The sequence below is a fragment of the Poecilia reticulata genome, chromosome 21 (genome assembly GCF_904066995.2).
Source record: "Poecilia reticulata chromosome 21, P_reticulata-male-v2, whole genome shotgun sequence".
Taxonomy (NCBI): Eukaryota; Metazoa; Chordata; class Actinopteri; order Cyprinodontiformes; family Poeciliidae; genus Poecilia; species Poecilia reticulata.
In genome coordinates this window covers 7,598,133-7,616,541 of record NC_088850.1, presented here as the reverse complement: position 1 = coordinate 7,616,541, position 18,409 = coordinate 7,598,133, and the positions used below count along the sequence as shown (strand labels likewise).

General features: G+C 39.6%; 1 protein-coding gene across 3 annotated transcripts in view; it reads right to left on the bottom strand.

The window, feature by feature from the left end:
* The window catches only part of slc24a4b (solute carrier family 24 member 4b), a 35,184-nt gene extending 23,525 nt beyond the window's left edge, over positions 1-11,659 (bottom strand). Inside the window, exons 1-3 of one of the 3 annotated variants that reach the window (XM_008397464.3) lie at positions 11,295-11,658; positions 10,866-11,170; positions 3,614-3,721 (exon numbers count right to left, since the gene is read on the bottom strand). In XM_008397464.3, coding sequence (XP_008395686.1) covers positions 3,614-3,721; positions 10,866-11,028 — 271 coding nt within the window. In that variant the 5' untranslated portion in view covers positions 11,029-11,170; positions 11,295-11,658. Of the gene's footprint in view, positions 1-3,613; positions 3,722-10,865 lie in introns of all 3 variants that reach the window. The other 2 variants (XM_008397465.3, XM_008397466.3) reach the window with 2 other exon arrangements.
* Positions 11,660-18,409: the final 6,750 nt, after the last annotated feature.

Here is an 18,409-nt window from a genome sequence, read left to right as displayed (position 1 = left end):
TTTCTTTTTTTTTTAAACGGCATTAAAATGTCCATTATTTAAGATTTTGCCTTTAGTGGCTTTAAATCAAGCAATGAAGGACTATAAAGCAGACGCAGATAGAAAGGAGGATCCTCTCAAGGGCAGGTGGAGGGAAATAAGCCTGGTCGTCCGGCAGCGACATGGACACTCAACGTTCATACTTGAACACTTAAACACCCCGACCTTCCCACTTCATTCAACCCCAAGCAATAAAATTTGTTTTTAGCAGAGAAGATCTCCAGGAAGTCCAACATTATGGCTGCAATTTTAAAACTTCACATAAATCTTACACGGGTTTAAAGAGGACATCAAGTATTGATTGTTTCCTCATAGGAAGTTAGCCAGGCTTCTCTGGTTTACAATCATCCCAACCTCTGGCTTGGAGAAACTTACAATGTAATCATTTCAATCTGACAGGTCTGTGGAAGCGTGCACTTATAAAGCAAGAGCCCAAAAAGCAGTTAGTATAGCACTTTGTTTTCCAGGAGTGATTACTCAGTGACCTATATAAAGAGGCACTTACGATAAATGGCTGCCTTAGCAGACCGAGTCTTAGGAATAGCAAGAAAAAACATTAGCACACCAGGAACCCCGGAAAAGGCTCCCCTGCTGATCAGAAATAACGATGAGGAAGTAGCTGAAACCCAAGATAGCTCTGGGAAATCTATGCAAGTCTTCAAACCAATGCCTCATTATACTGAATTTAAGATGCGCAATACATCTGGGACAAAAGTGTTAAAAAAAAAAAATAAAAAAAAACATACATTACTCCAACCTTTGTTGGAGTAGATTGATTATTTGCATGGATGAAACTAGAGATTCACTACAAAGCTGGCTAATTTGAAAGATGAAGGGTTTGGTGTCAAGCCAACCAATTTTGCATTTTTCCCCTCCGTCGCTAATAAACCACTCATTATCTGGGCCTAATGTTCAGCATAGAGCTCAAGTAGAAAGACCAATACTCAAAATTCTTCAATATTACTACATATTGCTGTAATAAGGTGCAGCAGTATTCAGTAAAGCATTTTTATATGTATAGACAAAAACATGGGAACACTTGAGGCTTGTCATTTCATATTTTTGCACTTTTGCTTAGCTCATCTTACACCACAGAATGTCGATTTGTATCAAGCTTGGGATAATTCAATCTGGCAAATAAAGACGAACTAGAGCAGACTTCACCAAAACGGCAAAGTTGCGTTCAAAAGTAGAACAATGTGTTCTATTTTTTTTTTTTTTGGGCGCTTTTAACCACTCCTGGAATATGCCCCCTTTTGAAATGTTGACAACCTTTTGGAAAACTCAAATTCAAGATAACAGTTTTAGTAATGGCATGCTGGGCACCAAGGTGGTGTAGTTCAAGATGTTGACTCTAACCCCTTTCATCTGAGTTTAAAGCAAACCCTTTTTGCAGTAGCTGTTCTCAGCGTGACCTCATTTCTGCTCCCAACAGAGGGTAGGGGGAAAAAAAAAAACTATGGGAAGAATTTTTCTTTTTTTTTTTTTTTAAGTCGCTACAATGCCAGAAGTGAAGCTGTTAAAAGGTTGATGCTGAAGGTTGGAAAACTACCTGCCTAAACACTGCATCTTCAATCCTCAACTGCGACAATGTCAGCGAACCATCAACATCATCGTGTTATTTTATACTCAAGTAAAAATTGTGAACTTCAATTTGTGCACAGAATGTTATTAACAAGCAGCCAAGTCTTTAAAACATCTGCATGCATTACCAACAGCCCCCCATTTCCATTATGGTGGACAGCTTTAGAAATTATCTTCATCCATTCAGCTTCTGTTGTGGCCATTACCACAAGGCAATAAAAGCTCATATTTTCTAGTGGATGAATATCGATTGCCTGTAGATTTATTCATTGACTGCATTTTCCCAAAAGTGATAGTTGCATCAACAGTTCAGGACAAACACATGAACGCAAGAACAGGCCGATGGCACAACGCCAGACGAAAATGCACGTCTTGCTTTCACGCAACTGCACAAATGAGAACAGTGGTTGCGCTTTAATTTTACTGCAACTTTAACAGGATTATTCACGAGACAGGAATAAAAGTCATATGACCAGCTTTAAACCGACAAGGCAGGGCGGCGGTGGGATGAGAGGAGAAATTTGAGGAATGTCACGGCCCAGCCGGTGCCCCTTGTGCTAAGGAGTCGGGAAAGTCGACGTGCGCAAAACTTAAGAGTCTTGTGATTAAAGTTTTCAGACCGTGTGGCCTTAAAGGAAAAAAATGAAAAACATTTACACATTTTTATTGTTTAACGGTGATAAAGAAATGCCATTTTTGCTCCGTCACACATCAACAGCAGGAAACATTTCTATAATCTCTTCAATATCCTGCCTCCTATGAACAGTAATGAAATAATAACCTGGTAAACTTCACCAAGTGAGTAAATGAAACATCTGAAATTGCTTCCGAATTATCCATGGCCCAGAGCGTTCTGCCACAGGCTCATCAGCGTCGCAGGTCGACACAAGTACCTGTTGAGATGCATCATGCAGAATAATCATCCTGTGGATTTTAATTCATCTGTAATAAAACAGGTCTGAAGGTTATTTCACAGTCGTCTCCAAATCCTCTTCAGCCTGTTGAGTTGTGCTACAGGATGGGTGTTATTTATAGAAATCTTTATAAAATAAGTAGTTAGCTGGGACTTAACTTCTATGCCTGGCAGCTTTGCCATTCTCTTTCTACTGAATCACGCAGGGGTCACAGAGCACATGTGACTCAGGGTCTGAGGAAAACACAAGTTTGCCAGACTGAGTCGATCCAAGTGACCAAGAAAATCCATGAACTCATTGGTTAAAATGAAAATAAGGAGAAAATTCTAGCCATGTTCGAGTCCCAATTAGGAAACGAACGTTTAAGCAGGTCAGCAGGCAGTGAAGCGCACGAGTTCCCAAAATATCCACATTTACAGAAAGGTCAGAAGAGCTGCACTCTGAGTCAAAGTAAATACAACTTCAGAGCGTTTATCTGCACATTCGAGTTCTTTTCATGTCATTCATGAAAAGTTAAGAAATGTCCAACAGCAATTCAGATATTCAGTGATTTCGCAACTCTAGTTGCAGTCATGCAAAATGGCCATGAGGATCAAAAGTGCTCATTAGTTGATTTCTCTTGCCCATTTTAGTAGCATTTACACCTAAATACGGGTCAGCTTTGAGACCTCATTTCCATTTGAAAATGTCAACTTTGTTGGCACAAAATTATGAGTTACTGGAAGTATAAAATATGAAATGGAAACAGCACATCGGAATTATCTAGACTATCCAACTACTACCCACATGGAGAAAGAGATGAAATACGGCCGTTTAAGAGAAAGAAAAATATCCTTGTTTAGATTAGAATAAAGATTATAGGGGTGTGATAATGTTATACATCCATCCTTATCTGTGCTTAAAACATATGATTATGGTTTCAGAGCAGCCTAGCTTGAAGCAACATTGGCTCTCCATAAGCCAGTCAACAGGGCCAGCATTATGCAATCACTTTCTCCGTCAAGCTTGATCTGTTTCCACCTATGGCTGAAATGTAGCCAAATGAAGTTCATGTATTTGAAACTTTAAGAACGTACCTGGCTCTGAACAGTTCTTTGGCTCCGTGTCATTTTCAGATCTGGAAGCCATTAGTCTTCTACCCCAGTGTTCGAGGTCTGGATGTCCCTCCACAATCATCCCATGCCCTTAAAAAAGAGACAGAACTGATTAGCCAACAGTAGCAGATACACATTCAATTCTTGCAGCATGTCATGCATTTAAAAGTTAACTGTAGAACCTGTAGTTTTAAAGAAACCTTAACTCAATTCTGCAAACAAAAAATTAACACAGCTGATGTTTTACAGCACATTTCATGCGCAGGAATCCATGATCATGCTCATTAATCCAACCAAGGTTTATTTTCACTTAATCCTTTAAAAGTTCTCATTTACGTAGATGCGGAATTTTTATCCAGCACCAACACGACGTCAAAATACAGCTGTGCCATTATGTTTTAGGGGTGGAGGCTTTTTTTATATATATACAAATAAAACTGCTTTTAAGCCTCTAATGAGGACAAGAGGGGGAGAAAAAAAAATCTCAAACCTATTATGTAAAGTCATTCAAACGCACCGAGCATCACTTTAAAGTTGCAATTTTCATAAAACGCTGTGATGCAAAGCCAATGCTGGACTGTGGCACAAGATGATGAAACAGTGATGCTGTGTGCACATTTGTACTGCTCACAAGGGAATATAGACAACTAATAAGGCAGTGTTTAATTCATCCAGAGCTTAGCCAATCAATCTTGCTGCTTCTGTCTAGCTTCAACTCATGGATTATTAAACAAAAACTATACAATACACATAATGTATGTAGATATTTCCAGCTCCAAGCTGAATTGCATAAATTCCATTTTTAAAAACAAGATTACACATTTCAGAACTTGGACCCATCTACAAATTTTATTGCTCAACATTTCTTTGCCTGCAGCCAATGTCATTTCCCCCCGCCCCAAAATCTCCTGGTTTGTCTCAAAGATAATCCAATGGTATAACCACCTGAATTCTACAAAAAAATATCTTTCCACAAATTAAGTTTCCTGAAGGTTGAAAGGCATCTACACATATGTACAACTGCACAAATAAGTTTCTCAAAACTTATTTTTTGAGAAACGTTCCACTTAGTGATTGACATACTAAAATGACATTTTTGTCATGCAAGAAGTCAGAACAGCCAAGATGGCCACAAAATGGTGTACCGACAAAACAAAAGGGGAATTAATCGCAAATCAACCTACAGAGGATAAGTCACCCCATTAGATTTTCTGTATCGATTTTAATACACACATACACAACTCGTGCATGACTCCAGTACTAAACTTTCTGAAAAATAAAAAATTATAAAAAAAAAAAAGATACAGGTTACAAAATTGATTAGGCTTTTGACAAGACTGGTAGTTTTTTAAGTACCTGATATCCAAGTTTCACAATACATTTGATTCTGTATTCTTTGGCTCATTGGTTAAAACATACCATAAATCAATTATTATGCAGGGGATTGCTGTTTAATAGTTTGACTCCCAAATCAAATTCTGCTCGAGGTATAACCCCGTCTCAAAAAGCGTCTAAAAAAATGTTCAGTATTATAGAATTAAATCCTCATTTCCAGGCATCAGACAAGAACAGCAGTGCTCAACTTGCCACAAATAGTTTTTTCTAGATTCAAAGACCAATCCAAAAGTATTTCAGAAGCCACTAAATCAAATTACATTTGATGAGACGCTACCGCTTCCCACAATTTGCTGCTTTCCAAGACCAAACCCTCCGGCTGTCAGTTTAACCCATTTTCACCAGTCAAGTCATTTGGCTGGTCTGACATCTCTGGCCTCCCCCTTCTTGATCAGATGTTCAATTGAAAGCCATCTAAATTTTATATCTTATCACTAGCCCAGTTTATAGTAAATAATGTGGCCTGTGTGTGTGTGACATTAGAAAACTGGATTAGACATACACAGTAATTTTACATTTAGTAAAACAGTTCATCAAATTGCAGTTTTCCATACCAGTTACTTGTGAAACCACATGCTCACAACTATGACGTTTCCACTTAAAGCGTCAACGCAGGGTGACAGTTTGAGCTGTCCAGTTCACCACCAAGTTGCATTCATTTAAGGATGTGATCCTGTCAGCACCTCTGGGCAGACAGAGAGGGAGTCGGCGCTATAATACGAGCTATAGCCAGTTGTGTGACACTGCTGCCTTATGCAACATCAGATCTCCTACAGACAGTGTTTTCATTTGTTTATATTCACAGAATCATGATCATGCACACTTTAAACCAGGAAATTGTAACTGTGGTGCTTTTATACCCAAAAACTGAAAAACTAAATAATGTAAAGCCTTTGAGAGGGCAGTTGGGAGGATAAGAGTAATAAAGGATTCAATATGGCCTGTATAGACAAAACCCACTATTTAAAATGTAATAAGACCAAGGGGAAATTTACCCAACATGAAGATCTTTACCATGGGATCCCCCACCCCACTGAATAAATATATTCTAGAAAACGTTTCAAGTGCAAGATTATACGACAACAAAAAGTGAGGTCAAGCATACCTCCATCGTGTGAGACGTGTTCATATAATGCAAACCTAAAATGACCAAAGACTGCCATGCAAAAAAAAAAATAATAATATTCAGTAGTCTAAACCCACTTTGAGAAAAATCTGTGAATTTGCCTGCGGTTGACAATACTGAACATCCGACGCAGCCAGTAATGGTTTAATAACATCCTCTCGCTGTCTGAAAAGCCCAGGAGGTAGATAAACCAAGGTCAACCATCCATCAAAAGTCACGATGTGAACAAGCACACCTCATTTTTTTGCTACCATAATTTTTTTTTGCTCAGACAGTCAACCTGCCACAGCTACCCGTCAGAGCAATGCCCCGCTGCTCAACACACCTGTTCCTGCCACCCGCGTGCAGGTCTGCTACATGTGCATATGCACGCGGCGATCAGCGGGAGTGACAGCATGTTGAGCCCCACCCCTGCTCCACGAAGATGCGACCCAGAGGCAGTACAGCACATCCTGTCCATCTGGGCCAGTCGGCAAATCATTTGCCACCAGTCACAAGTAGGGACAAAGGTAATATTTGATTATTTTTATTTTTTTTGTGTTAGACCCAAAAATTCTTAGATTGGATTTATTGGCGAGCATCTAAAAAAAAAAACAACAAAGCTTCATTAAAATTATGTAGTGATCACCTTTAGCTTACATAGTGGATGTCCATTTTTGGTGGCGGGAAATGGGAAACTTCGCCCCCCCCTTTTAAGAGAAAAATGTGGGAGGTGTTTTTAGTCATGGGAGTGTGCAGCAACAAGTAGAGGAGGGGCAGCACTGCTCAACTGTCTCATACGATAAGAAAAAAAATCCCCCTCTCATAACTGCAATCTCAATAAAACATTACTACAAAAAAATGGTAAAATGAAAACTGGTTTTAAAACATTGGTACAGCTGGTCCATGGTAAACTGCCACCATGGCTTCATTGTCCATCCCAAATCCTCTCTAAAGGTTGGAAGTCCAATCGGTCAGCGTCAAAAAGGCGCTCATGCTCAGCTTTGTGTGGTCCAGAGTCAGAAGATCAAACGAAAACATAGGGCCTCAACAACGGCTTCTAGAACAAACCATAGGGGATTCATTCCACTGTAATCCATAATATAATTTCAGAATAATCTTTTAAGCCTCTTGTTTCTAGTGTAATTAACAAAACACTTGTGGTAATCCCTTACGGCAAGGGTCACCAACTCCAGTCCTCAAGGGCTACCGTCCTGCAACTTTTAGATGCGTCTCTGCTCAAACACACCTGGATCAAATAAACTGCTCATTTCCAGCCTATTGCAGAGAGGAATGAATGCTGGTGAGGAAATTCAGACATTTTGGAGCAGAGTCGAGTCAAAAAGTTGCAGGATGGTGTAGCCTTTGAGGACTGGAGTTTGTGACCCCTGCCTTAAGGGTCCGAAATCAGGTACACCAAGTGTTTGAATGCCTTTAGCCCAGAACTGCCGAGCAGTAGGGGCTAAAAGGACCAACAGAAAGCACATCAGGTTCTCATCTAGAGCCTTAACCAGCAAGTTCTATTTTTTTAGGCATTGCAGTTACATCTTTGAGCAATAAACAAAATCCATGTTTTTTTCCCCCCCAAGGCTCAAGTCCATGTCCCGCTCTTAATTTATACATGCCACCCCTGAAATCAAGTTTTCACAGTTATGTGAATCATCCCCAGCTTTAAACAGGCATGTCTCCCGATGAGACGGGACCATCAGATGCCCTTTCTAACCTGATCCAAGATATGGGTAAAAACATTTTCCACATTGCAACCAAAACAAAGTAGTCAGTCTTAAGCATTGTGAAACCGTCAAGAGATGTTAAGAACCTTTATGCCATTTTGATACAATCTAAAAAATTTTGTCATGGATATTTACAAGCATAACCGATTAACAGTGTCTTGCTTAGAGCACCAACAATACAACCATTGCACCAAACCCAGAACATTTATTCTTCGCCGCCTCTGGATTCCATTAGAGGCGGCGAATGGAATCCGCCGCCTCTAATATACAAATATACTTGTATATTGCAAGTATATTTCCTTGCAATATACTTACTGCAATATTTGCTGGTCTATTTTGTATACAGTCACAAATGTCAATTTGAAATTTCAAATAAAGAGCCTCTGTGAAAATGTGTTTACAGTCAACTCGTTATTGCAAAAAATCGATTGAAAATCGATTTATTCACTGTAAGGTTGAGAAGGAACTGCGCATTAAAAACAGTCCTTTAAATCATTCAGACCAACACAAGAGAGAACCAATTAAAACTGTCAGATGACTTTATTACCCCGTGATAATAACTCAGAAATAGTCCAACGCAAGAGAAAACTTTTTTTTTTTTAATCTCCATGTTCCCTAGAGGACTCCATACATTATTGAAATACTCTAAGCAAATCTCACGTTTGACAAGGACCAGAACAAAAATTCACGTCACTCAAGATTTCATTTCTGTGCTTGTAATTTTACAGTTTCAGTGGTTCTTAAAGTTTAAAGTGGCCTTTGTTTTAACCGTGGGTTAGTAGCCCTCAAATGTACACGCCCCTTTTAATACACCAGGATTTTTCTAATCTACAAAAGAAATTAAATAAAGCTATGTGAGCAAATATTTTAATATTACCTGTCCAATTTAACTAAAAACTAATTTTGGGAAATTCAATAAATAAAAATCCACAATATTTCACATTATTTAATTCAACCCCCTTTTTTGATTCAGTTCAGCACCCCATAATAAGTCTATGCTGGTTTTTCCAGCTTTTAACTCTGTGTGTCATTTCACAACTTCAAATGTTAAACTCATTCTTTGCTGATTTAGATGCATGCCATGACTCACTGAGACACGGTGGGAAAAAAAATTAAATAAAAAATGGTCTTCATCAGTCTGGCAGACATAAGGATTAAACCAAAACTGGCTGGAACCGTTCACACAATTTAATTCACTTAATCTAGTACCTCAGATCATAATGCTGCCAACACCATGCACAACAATAGAAGTTGCGTTCTTTTGGAGAGTCTTGTTCTTGTGGCAAATCTTGTATTTAAGCCAATAATTTAGGGTGATTCTATCCATCTTTCAATACCTTTTAGGCCAGATTTACAAAGAATGCAGGAGGTTGATTGAGGTCACAAACCATTAGGTAAACACTCCCCTCAGTGTTAAATTACTGACAAATGTACAATAAGATCATGTTTTGTCAGATCTGGTTCTAGGCAATAGAGGTTATACTCCAAAGGACAATGTTGGACTTTAATTGAAAAGGTGGTTTTGCAAACCTTTTGTTTATGTAATACATGCATAAACTAAAGGGTTTATGCAAAGGATATCCACACTTGCAACTAGGATACTGCATTTTTTTTATTCTTAAGGTTTCACTTAAATGCAGGATATAAATCACTTAAAAAAAGCTCAGAAAATCAAATATGTTTTGTATCGCAAACACCTATGATCAGAGTGACATGAAGTCCATTTAGCATGTTCTGGTCTTCAGATGAGATATTTTCATGCCAACAAGAAGTAGGACAAAAGCTTATGGAAAAGCATATTTTAGATATAGTCCATGACTCTGAGGGACCCGAGAGCATTTGGGAGAATTAGAAGTTCCTACTGTTCATCATATCTGAAAGGTTTCCCTAAAATAAGACGGCTACAGCTAGATGCTCTCATCGAAACCCCAAGTACAAGAAAAAACACAAATAAATCGACTGCTGTCAAAATTCCTGCCACAAATCCAGGAGATCATACGATCAGTTTCCCTAGGGATGGCTATTGTGTAGTTAACCTTAAATCCCAGTTGCGTCTCATTCTTTCACCAGCAAAAATGTCAAGGTTGACCATCAGATTACATAACCGCGTGAGGGCTGAGTGGGATGCTCTGCACGAGCCTGCCGCGAGAGTTCCTGTACACGAGAGGGCATGTTTGGGTTGCGCTCGCGCACGCACACGAGACATGATCATCATCATCACCACCGTCGGAATCCTTCTCCTCAGTGTGCTCGCCAATGAAGAAAAAAAAAAAAATCCTAAGAAATCGCAAACCCCTTCTCTACGTCCCTCCCTCCTTTCCCGCCCCCATCCTAGTGATCGTCGGTGGCCTCTGCGTAAAAATCAGCATGCGGAAGCAAAAGGAGCATGATCATCTTCGTGAACCAGTGTGTGCAAAATGTGCGTGTGTCTGCGTGAAGCCCCGGGCCAGACGCGATGATGCCAGCATTAACCATGATCTTGACGCTCCACAGATGACGCGCCTGGAAACGGTACAATCTGATACGCATTAAAGAAAAAGGCAAGACAAAAAAAAATGATAATAAAATGAGGTCGAAATGCAAATTAACATTTTAAGTACAAAAAAAAAAAATCTTCACGTGGGTGAGGAGCATGCTGTAATTACAAACGTGCCTGTCAGTTTAAAAACGTGCCGCCGCGCACACTGCGGCACACAGAATGTACTTTCATTAAAAAGCTGAGAGCCGACAGCATGTGCAGCTTCAGAAACTCTAAACAGTTATTTGAATGACACGTCATTTAGATGAACTGCATGCACAGGTTGGACAGAGTGTTCCTAAAGGGAAAGAAACGAATCTTTTTCATTATTTGCCCTTGAAATTAAAGCAAAAATGATACATTTTTTTTATGGATACGGCCAAGCATGATCACTCTGCAGATGTCTGATGCTCCCCTTTCGCCCCCGGTGCATCCCCCTCTTGTCACCCACACACACACACACACACACACACACACACTCACCTGTCTTAGTTAACAGCGCCGACATGCTCCATGCCACGAAGAGGACACTGCAGATGAAGCAGACCTGAACGAACAGCATCTCCCTCCTCTTGCGAACTTTGAAGATCTTCGCGATTATCGTCTTTTTGGACGGGCACACGGTTTCGGAGTCGTCCCGCTCCATGCTCCGCAGCTCGCTCGGCCGGGGGCCACTTTATTCTGGCGCGTCCTTGAGAGCGGAAGGGAAAGCTGCCGCCCGGCTCGTCTCTTCACACGGAGTACAGCCGGGATGTGGTCCTCATTTCAAGTCGTCCAAGTGCGCAGACCTAAGAGTAGTGAAGCGAATAGTTTTTTTTTGTTTTTTTTTTTTCCCCTTTTCCTCCCCCCCCGCAGCTTCCGATGAGCCTTTTAGGCTGGACAGAGCAATGACAGCGCGGTCAAATTTTTTACCAGCGTGGGTCCAAAATTTATTCAGCGATGCTCCTGAATTCGGCTCGAGTGTGCCAGACTGGACGGGGTGTCATTTTGTAGCACGCATCCTGTCCCGAAGGAGGGTGGAGAGGGGGGGGGGGGAAATAAAGTCCGTGTCCGCTGAAGAGTTAACGTTCAACATAAGATGCGCCAGTGTTCAGTCACAAACCTGGAAAAACGTTCAGCTGCGCCGCATCGCAAATCCTCCGCACCTGCGCCTGTTAAGTGAAACCAATCTGCGCTCATCAGGGATAATTGTTCAAATCGGGCAGCAGTCGTGCCGTGCGCCTCCACCCCTCCCCGCGTATGAACTCCCTCTCCGTGCAAAACAACCGGGCGGGCGACGAGAGCCGACCGAGCAGAGCACGCCTTAAGTACAAGCGAACTTTGCGACTGCTGAGGACAAGCGCCTGTTAGGATTCCCAGATACTGGAGAGCCAGCTCAGGAATAGTTGGATATTCTTAACAATAACAGCACCATTTTTCATGTAATCAAACAAATAAAGTGCTACAGAAGATGGCGTACCAGCTCTCTTCTTAATTTTTTAAAGAACGTGAATTACGAATCATCACCGAAAGGTTTTATTTAAGGTGAATGCTGCTGAGCCACTCATCTGCTAGACTTCTTTTCAAAAAACTTTAAACTATCTATATTATTATACTATATTATTACAATTTATTTCCTGCAGGAGTCAGATTTTAGTCTTTCAAACTGAAAGCATCAAGGTTTTTTAGAATTTGTACTTCATTTATTCATTCATTCATTCATTTCATGTTTACTTGTCATAGGTAAGCAGCATATATTTTCAGTATTACTTTTATAGATTAAGCAAATAAGCTTCAGATCCCCTTAATGAGATAAGCTGGATAAAATCCCTCCAACCTGATTCGATTGCTGGTCGCCTTTGCTTCTATTCACGGTGGGGAAAAAAAACGTAATCGAGAAGAAAACCTCAATAAAAGGATTGGGATTCTCATGGGGACTTAATTGAGGTTTCAATTTGCGTTATTTATTTCTTCCCTCGTTATCAAATCTGGAGGTGACTCAAAAAACATCCAGGGCCTCAAGAGAAATTATATTCTCAAAGGGGGTATGCTGACAGGTGGATATTAAGGAAAACCTTCATGTCTTAAAGGTTATGGGTCTGAAATAATTATGTTTCCAAATAAATATCTGCACATTGTCCTGTACAACCTCAGACTTCGGAGAGTCGTGTTATCTGTGTTCAGACTCGACTCTTTGAACTGCCTTTAAAAACTATGTGTGCAGGAAAAGTTTTTACAAATTCAGCTCTTGCTTGTCTGCACTGAAAGCGCCGCGCTGCTCGCCATTGATCAGCCCAGAACATGGTGATCTTTCACACCGCCGGAGCTTCGCAGTGCCGCTAATGACAAAATCATCCGTATCTCTTTACAGCTGCATTATGAAACCAAATCCAATATCTTTCTGGGTCCCTGAGCATATCCCCTTTTAATAACTGGCCTGCAAGTCACCTGCAATCCCCATTTTGATATAAATCTGAATAATTGAGGTTGTAGATCCTCTAGCTCAGAAGCATCAATGCTTCCATTACCCCACAAATCTAAAAGGAGATGTTTTTTTTTTTTCATGGCCTCAAGGTTTTAACTGCCGTGATAAAAAAAAAGGGCTTATTCTAGTTGCTTTTCATTGGTTTATATGGAGAGATCTGTTGGAACTGAGCATGCAAAAAATTTATATTGCAACGGAGTCGCTGCAAGAAGCTGCAGACTAGCTGAAGACCGTGAATATGTGAATACTTCCAGTAAGAAAAAGATGCATTTAAATTGACTGTTTGATATGAATTTTTACCACATTCACCACTCTGCAAAGAAATCATCGCTAAGTCATCTCTTTTCTTTCTTTTGCTTTCAAGAGTCTTTTAGAGCGATCGTCCCACATGTGCTTGTTGACTTTTGCACCTACCCAAGATCGGGTTGCAGATGTGAAAGATCCAGAATAGGAAAAACCCAGACATCTTTCTGTCCAGCAACTCTCCTCGGATACTTCTGAGGAATGGCAAGGTGTTCCCTTGCCAGATAGGATGTAGTACATCCAGTAAGTACAGAGTTTCCAGCTGGGCATCCTATCAGAGAGACATGACCGGAAAACCTCCCAGGGGAGATGCCCAAGAGGCGTCCTTAAGAACTACGCCACTCATTTTGATGCAGAGAAGCAGGGCCGCTTCAGCTCATCTCTACGGCTCAGTTTGGCCACTCTATAGAGGAAAGCACATTTCAGCCGCTAGATTACAGATAGAAAGGTAAATCAGGCTTTTTGGATCAAGTTCTCCAGCACAACAGTGTGCATGTAGCTGCAAATCCAACTATCCATCTGTCACAACCTTTCTATTATAAATACAGACATCTTAAAGTCAAGAAACTCAAACATAGAAGACAGCATTGGAAATAAGTCTGTTTTAATTGGATATTAAGCTACTTTGTTTTGTATTAATCTGTTAAAAATATAACAATAAAGCCATTTCATGTGCATAAAATGTTATTTTAGCTGCAATGAGGTACCATAATATTCTGCACAATGTCATTATGTGCAGGTATATAAAAAAAAACTGGACAAAAAAATAAATAAATGGGTGAAAAAGCTGCTGAAGCAGATTCAAGTTCAATTTGGCATCAATGCTCCCCCTCTGACTACTGTACTACTGTTTAGTAGTTGGCACTCTCTCAAGTGTGTCACCAATACAGTCAAGCTGAGGACTCTGCAGAGTCCAGTGAGCCAAATGCAAATGGTGAGGGGGAACTGTTATGTGGCGTTAGATGGCACGAGCTTGAATTGCAGGGTTTTAACTAAACAAAGCAATTGGGCTTCTTTTTTGGAATCTACTGAGTAGTCAACATTCAGAGTAAAGCAGAGGTTTAAGACTGTGCCTAAAAATAACTGGAAACAACTTTCTCGTTAATAGTTACGTACATTTAGCTCAGCTGTCTGTTATTGCCATAATTATCAGGCCTCTCTTGGAAAAAGGAGTCCATTCCCAAAGGGTAGCATTTAATAACTTCAAGTACTGCATACTATCTACCATGTGGAAAATATGCTTACTTGCAGTTTTGCCGAGAGCTAGCTGAGACGTCGGCTTATTTAATTCTTAAAGTAGTGGCAAACACCAAGTCTGAAGTTGCTCTTGGGCAACACAAATAAATAAACTTTACCTACGCGCACTTCGTTTTAAGCCCGCTAATTAACATGTTAACTTGTTTTCCAAGTTTAATTAAATCTAACAAGGGTCAAAAGACAACTTTCTTTGAGGGGATGTAAGTTTTCCTCATGCCGAACTGAGCTAACCTGCTGCCTGTAGATTCATAGCGAGAACAAGCCTAATGAGGGTAATAATTATCTGCATTATGTAAATTTTAAGACAGTACTTTAGCAATTGAGCACAACAACTGTCACACAACTAAACCAACACACAAGTGAGGGGGTTGTGAGGCTTTCTTGTGCTTCATGTATGCACAGAGGTCTTCTGCTGCCTCCAGCTTTGCCAGCACAGCATGCAGGGAATGTGCATGCTGCTTATATTGCTCCACGCATGGATTGGTCAACTTCACACCACCAACGCTGCTGATCGCTTAAGCAAAGAAAAAAAAAAAAAAAAAAAAACGAAATTTAAAGGATCAAAACCTTTACAATCTTCTGCGGAAAAGAGTTACATAAGATCAGGACTGTCCTTGTCAGTACAGTGCAAGGCAGCTCTCCAAAATCATTAACCGTCATTTCCAAAAAGCATCCAAGAGGCTGTCTGAGGGGTGAACATGGAAGTCGTTGCGGGTCATTAGTCAGAGCTTTCCAAATTCGTCGCCAGGACTCGTCTTTAGCAGACTGGGTCTTCCGTTTGCGCACATATACAACATGTGTGACTCGTGCCAGTGCCAAGAGATTAGTCCCCTGCAGGCCCCTGTCCACACAGTAGGGAAGGCAGTTGGGGAGAAGTGCCAGTGCCTGCTTACAGAGATTTAGCCACTGCTTTAGACTCCCTGCCTTAGTCAAACTTACACGTCTTTCTGTGTGTACAGTGGGTCCGAAAGAACAGCCACTGATCTGCAGAAGAGATAATAAATGGATCTTCAGAGACGTCCCAAGAACAGCTGGAGTGACGTTAATGTGTTGTCCTGATATAAATGTCAAGACGTGTGTCATATACTTGAAGTGCAAATGACTAATGGCTAGAGGTGAAGCACTTAACAATGATAGTCACACAACAATTCCCGTTTGACTCAGAACTGCTCACTTCAGCTCCAGCAACATTTTTGCTGGGATGATTCATCTTGTTTATTCGCTGGTTTGCACTGATTATGTTCCAGTCTTAATAAGCGACTGTTGTTTTTGCTGTTGTGGAGATATTTTGACAATAAGGCCATTATGAATCAGCGCGCTTCATGCATTTCATTTTTCAGTGAGTTTGAAATAATTCTCTTGCTTCTTCGCTAACTTCTTAGCATTCAATAAAACCTCTTGCTGTTACTAGCAAAGAAGTTGCTTAGTTAGCACATAGCTTGAGGAGAGCATTTTGTCATCAATAACTTCCCTACTTAGTAAATCATCTGGACAATTTTATATCTATTTTCTCTAAGCCAGTGCTACGCAAGCTTTTTAGCTTCTGATCCAAAATAACAATAAAAGAGGCTCATGAGCCTGTCTATTAAGAATTCAACAGTAATTTCAACAAATGATACCAAAAGCAGCATCAACCACCACTTTTTCTCTATTTTTTATTTGTATAAGTGGTGTTTTATTTGCTTTATAACATTCTTAAAATTATTTGCTTTATTATTTCCCATTTTTTAAATGTTATCTTTTTTTTAAGAGGATCTTAAAACCCCACCCCAATAAATCAAGTGTAATATTTTTGACTGACCTTGTTTCTGTCAGTCTGCTCACTTAGTTTTGTTGTGGAGAAAAAACAAACCAAAAAAAAAAACTATGTACCAAAAATAAGGATATTTGCAAAACTAATGGGAAGTCAACATGTTGGATTTTTCAGAACAAATACTAATCGAGTCAGAATTGTATTGTTTAGCTTAGACCACTGCCGTTCTATTCTAATCAAACTCCATCTGCTGAAAACATCGTAAACACAAAATCATAGCTAAACGGTGCGACACAGGGCCCATAAAAGAAATTATACATCGATAGTCCAGGCAAAAAAAAATATTTTATTAATCATCAGAAGCTTCTAGACAGATGGAGAGGAGCATATCCCTTTTTCAGAAGCTTTTTCTTGTCTCAATCTGCCAACTATTGTTAAGATCATTTTGGATTAAAACAGGTCGCTGTTCAAGCTGGCAAAAGAAGCCTTTCTTATTTAAAAAAATGTAGATTTTTTTTTTAGCAAGATAAAAAAAAATGCCAATTTTTACTCCTTGTAAAAGCGTCTCAGTCAGCTGCAGAACACATGAAATATTCATCATGAGTGTTGAGCATTTCACGGCACCACCTCAGGTTTATTTGTATGCCTGCTCAGGTGTGAAGAGTAAACAGGGCAGAATCGAGCAACAGTCAGTTCTGTCTGTGTACTGTTGGCTGCAACAGTTATCTCTCTATTACCCTCTTGATCTGTCAAAACATGAAAACTCACCCTTCTGACTGCTGATATGAGGCAAGTCAGACAACCCCCAAAGCTCACTGCTTTTTAATGTATGCAATGCAGTGTCATATGCTTGCAAGGGAGCAAATTGATCGTTTATGTGATTTTCATGCCTGCTGAGTTGCTTTAGCTCTTGAAAAATCTGTTACATAACACAAAATGGGCATTGAAATAGAGTGCAGTAGGTGGCTCCTGACTTATTTTTAATACTGAAGAAAACCTTTCATTAGATTTTTTTTTTTTTTTTGTGAAAGTAATTCAGCAGCAGAATGTGGTGATAAACAAAGTCCCAAATCAGAGGGTATTACAAATAAATCAGATTGTGTAAGGCTCAATTTAACGGATTCTTCATCTCTGAGGAAGACTGTAACATGCCACAAAGAACTTTGGGTCTAACCAGAGAAGAAAAACTGAATGATTTGACAAGCTTGCAATTAGAAAATAGCTGGCCCACTTAACATCAAGCTTGAATTTAATTAAACAACTTTCCTAGCTAGCAATTACATTAGGTTGAATATATAATAGGCAGGCCTGTAACCACATTACATTCAATAAAATAACTTGCCAAGCTAGGAAGTAGCTTGCAACTGACCAATGCTTAGAGCACTTAGTATACAGTTTGAATGTAGCAAATAAACTAAGTTGCAAATAGTTAAAAATTAGGGCAGCTAACATGTAGCTATAACTTCCAGTTGACACACATATAGTTAGCTTTTAATTTAGCCAATAACTCACTTCTTCTTCTCCTTTTTTGTGGTTTTTGGCAAGCAACGTTTAGATGTGCATTACTGCCATCTACTGGAATGGAGTGTGGACTAGGATGCTAAAATATATATTAAACAATTTAAAAAAAGAAAAGAAATGTATATATACAAATATATGTTCTCTCAATTCCATCATCTTAAGGTATTTTAGTAATAAACAAAAATATAATAACTCACCTATTTCCTATGTAGTGTTAAATGGCCTTGCAGTTACCTATTAGTTAGGACAATTAGCATGTCATTTGCTAACATACACCCCTGCTGCCTAGCATTTGAAAAAAGCTTGCTTGGTTAGCATTGCTCATTTATAAAGTCCTGCTAGGATATACCTTTCATTTAGCGTCCTGTTGAAGAAATAGTTTGCCATTGGTAACGTTTGTGTAAAGCTTCCCTGCAAAGCACATCTTGTCAAACATATATGTTCTATAGTATTCAAAACAGCTTTTGACGGATTTATCAAGTGATCTTTTTCACAGATTATTAAAAAGATTTCACAAATAAATATATCTTGGTTTTTTAAGGCTCTTTTAGAGGCTTTTCCATCTTCTGAGGAAGACTATTATGTGCCACATAAAATTCTGGGTATAAACTGAGTTCAACAAATCAAATGGCATGACCCCTGGCTGTTCATCTTTCCTTTGTGGAGCCCTTTCCATTGCTGCTGCTATGCAACAATTTATATATCATTACTACATAACTAGCAAATACC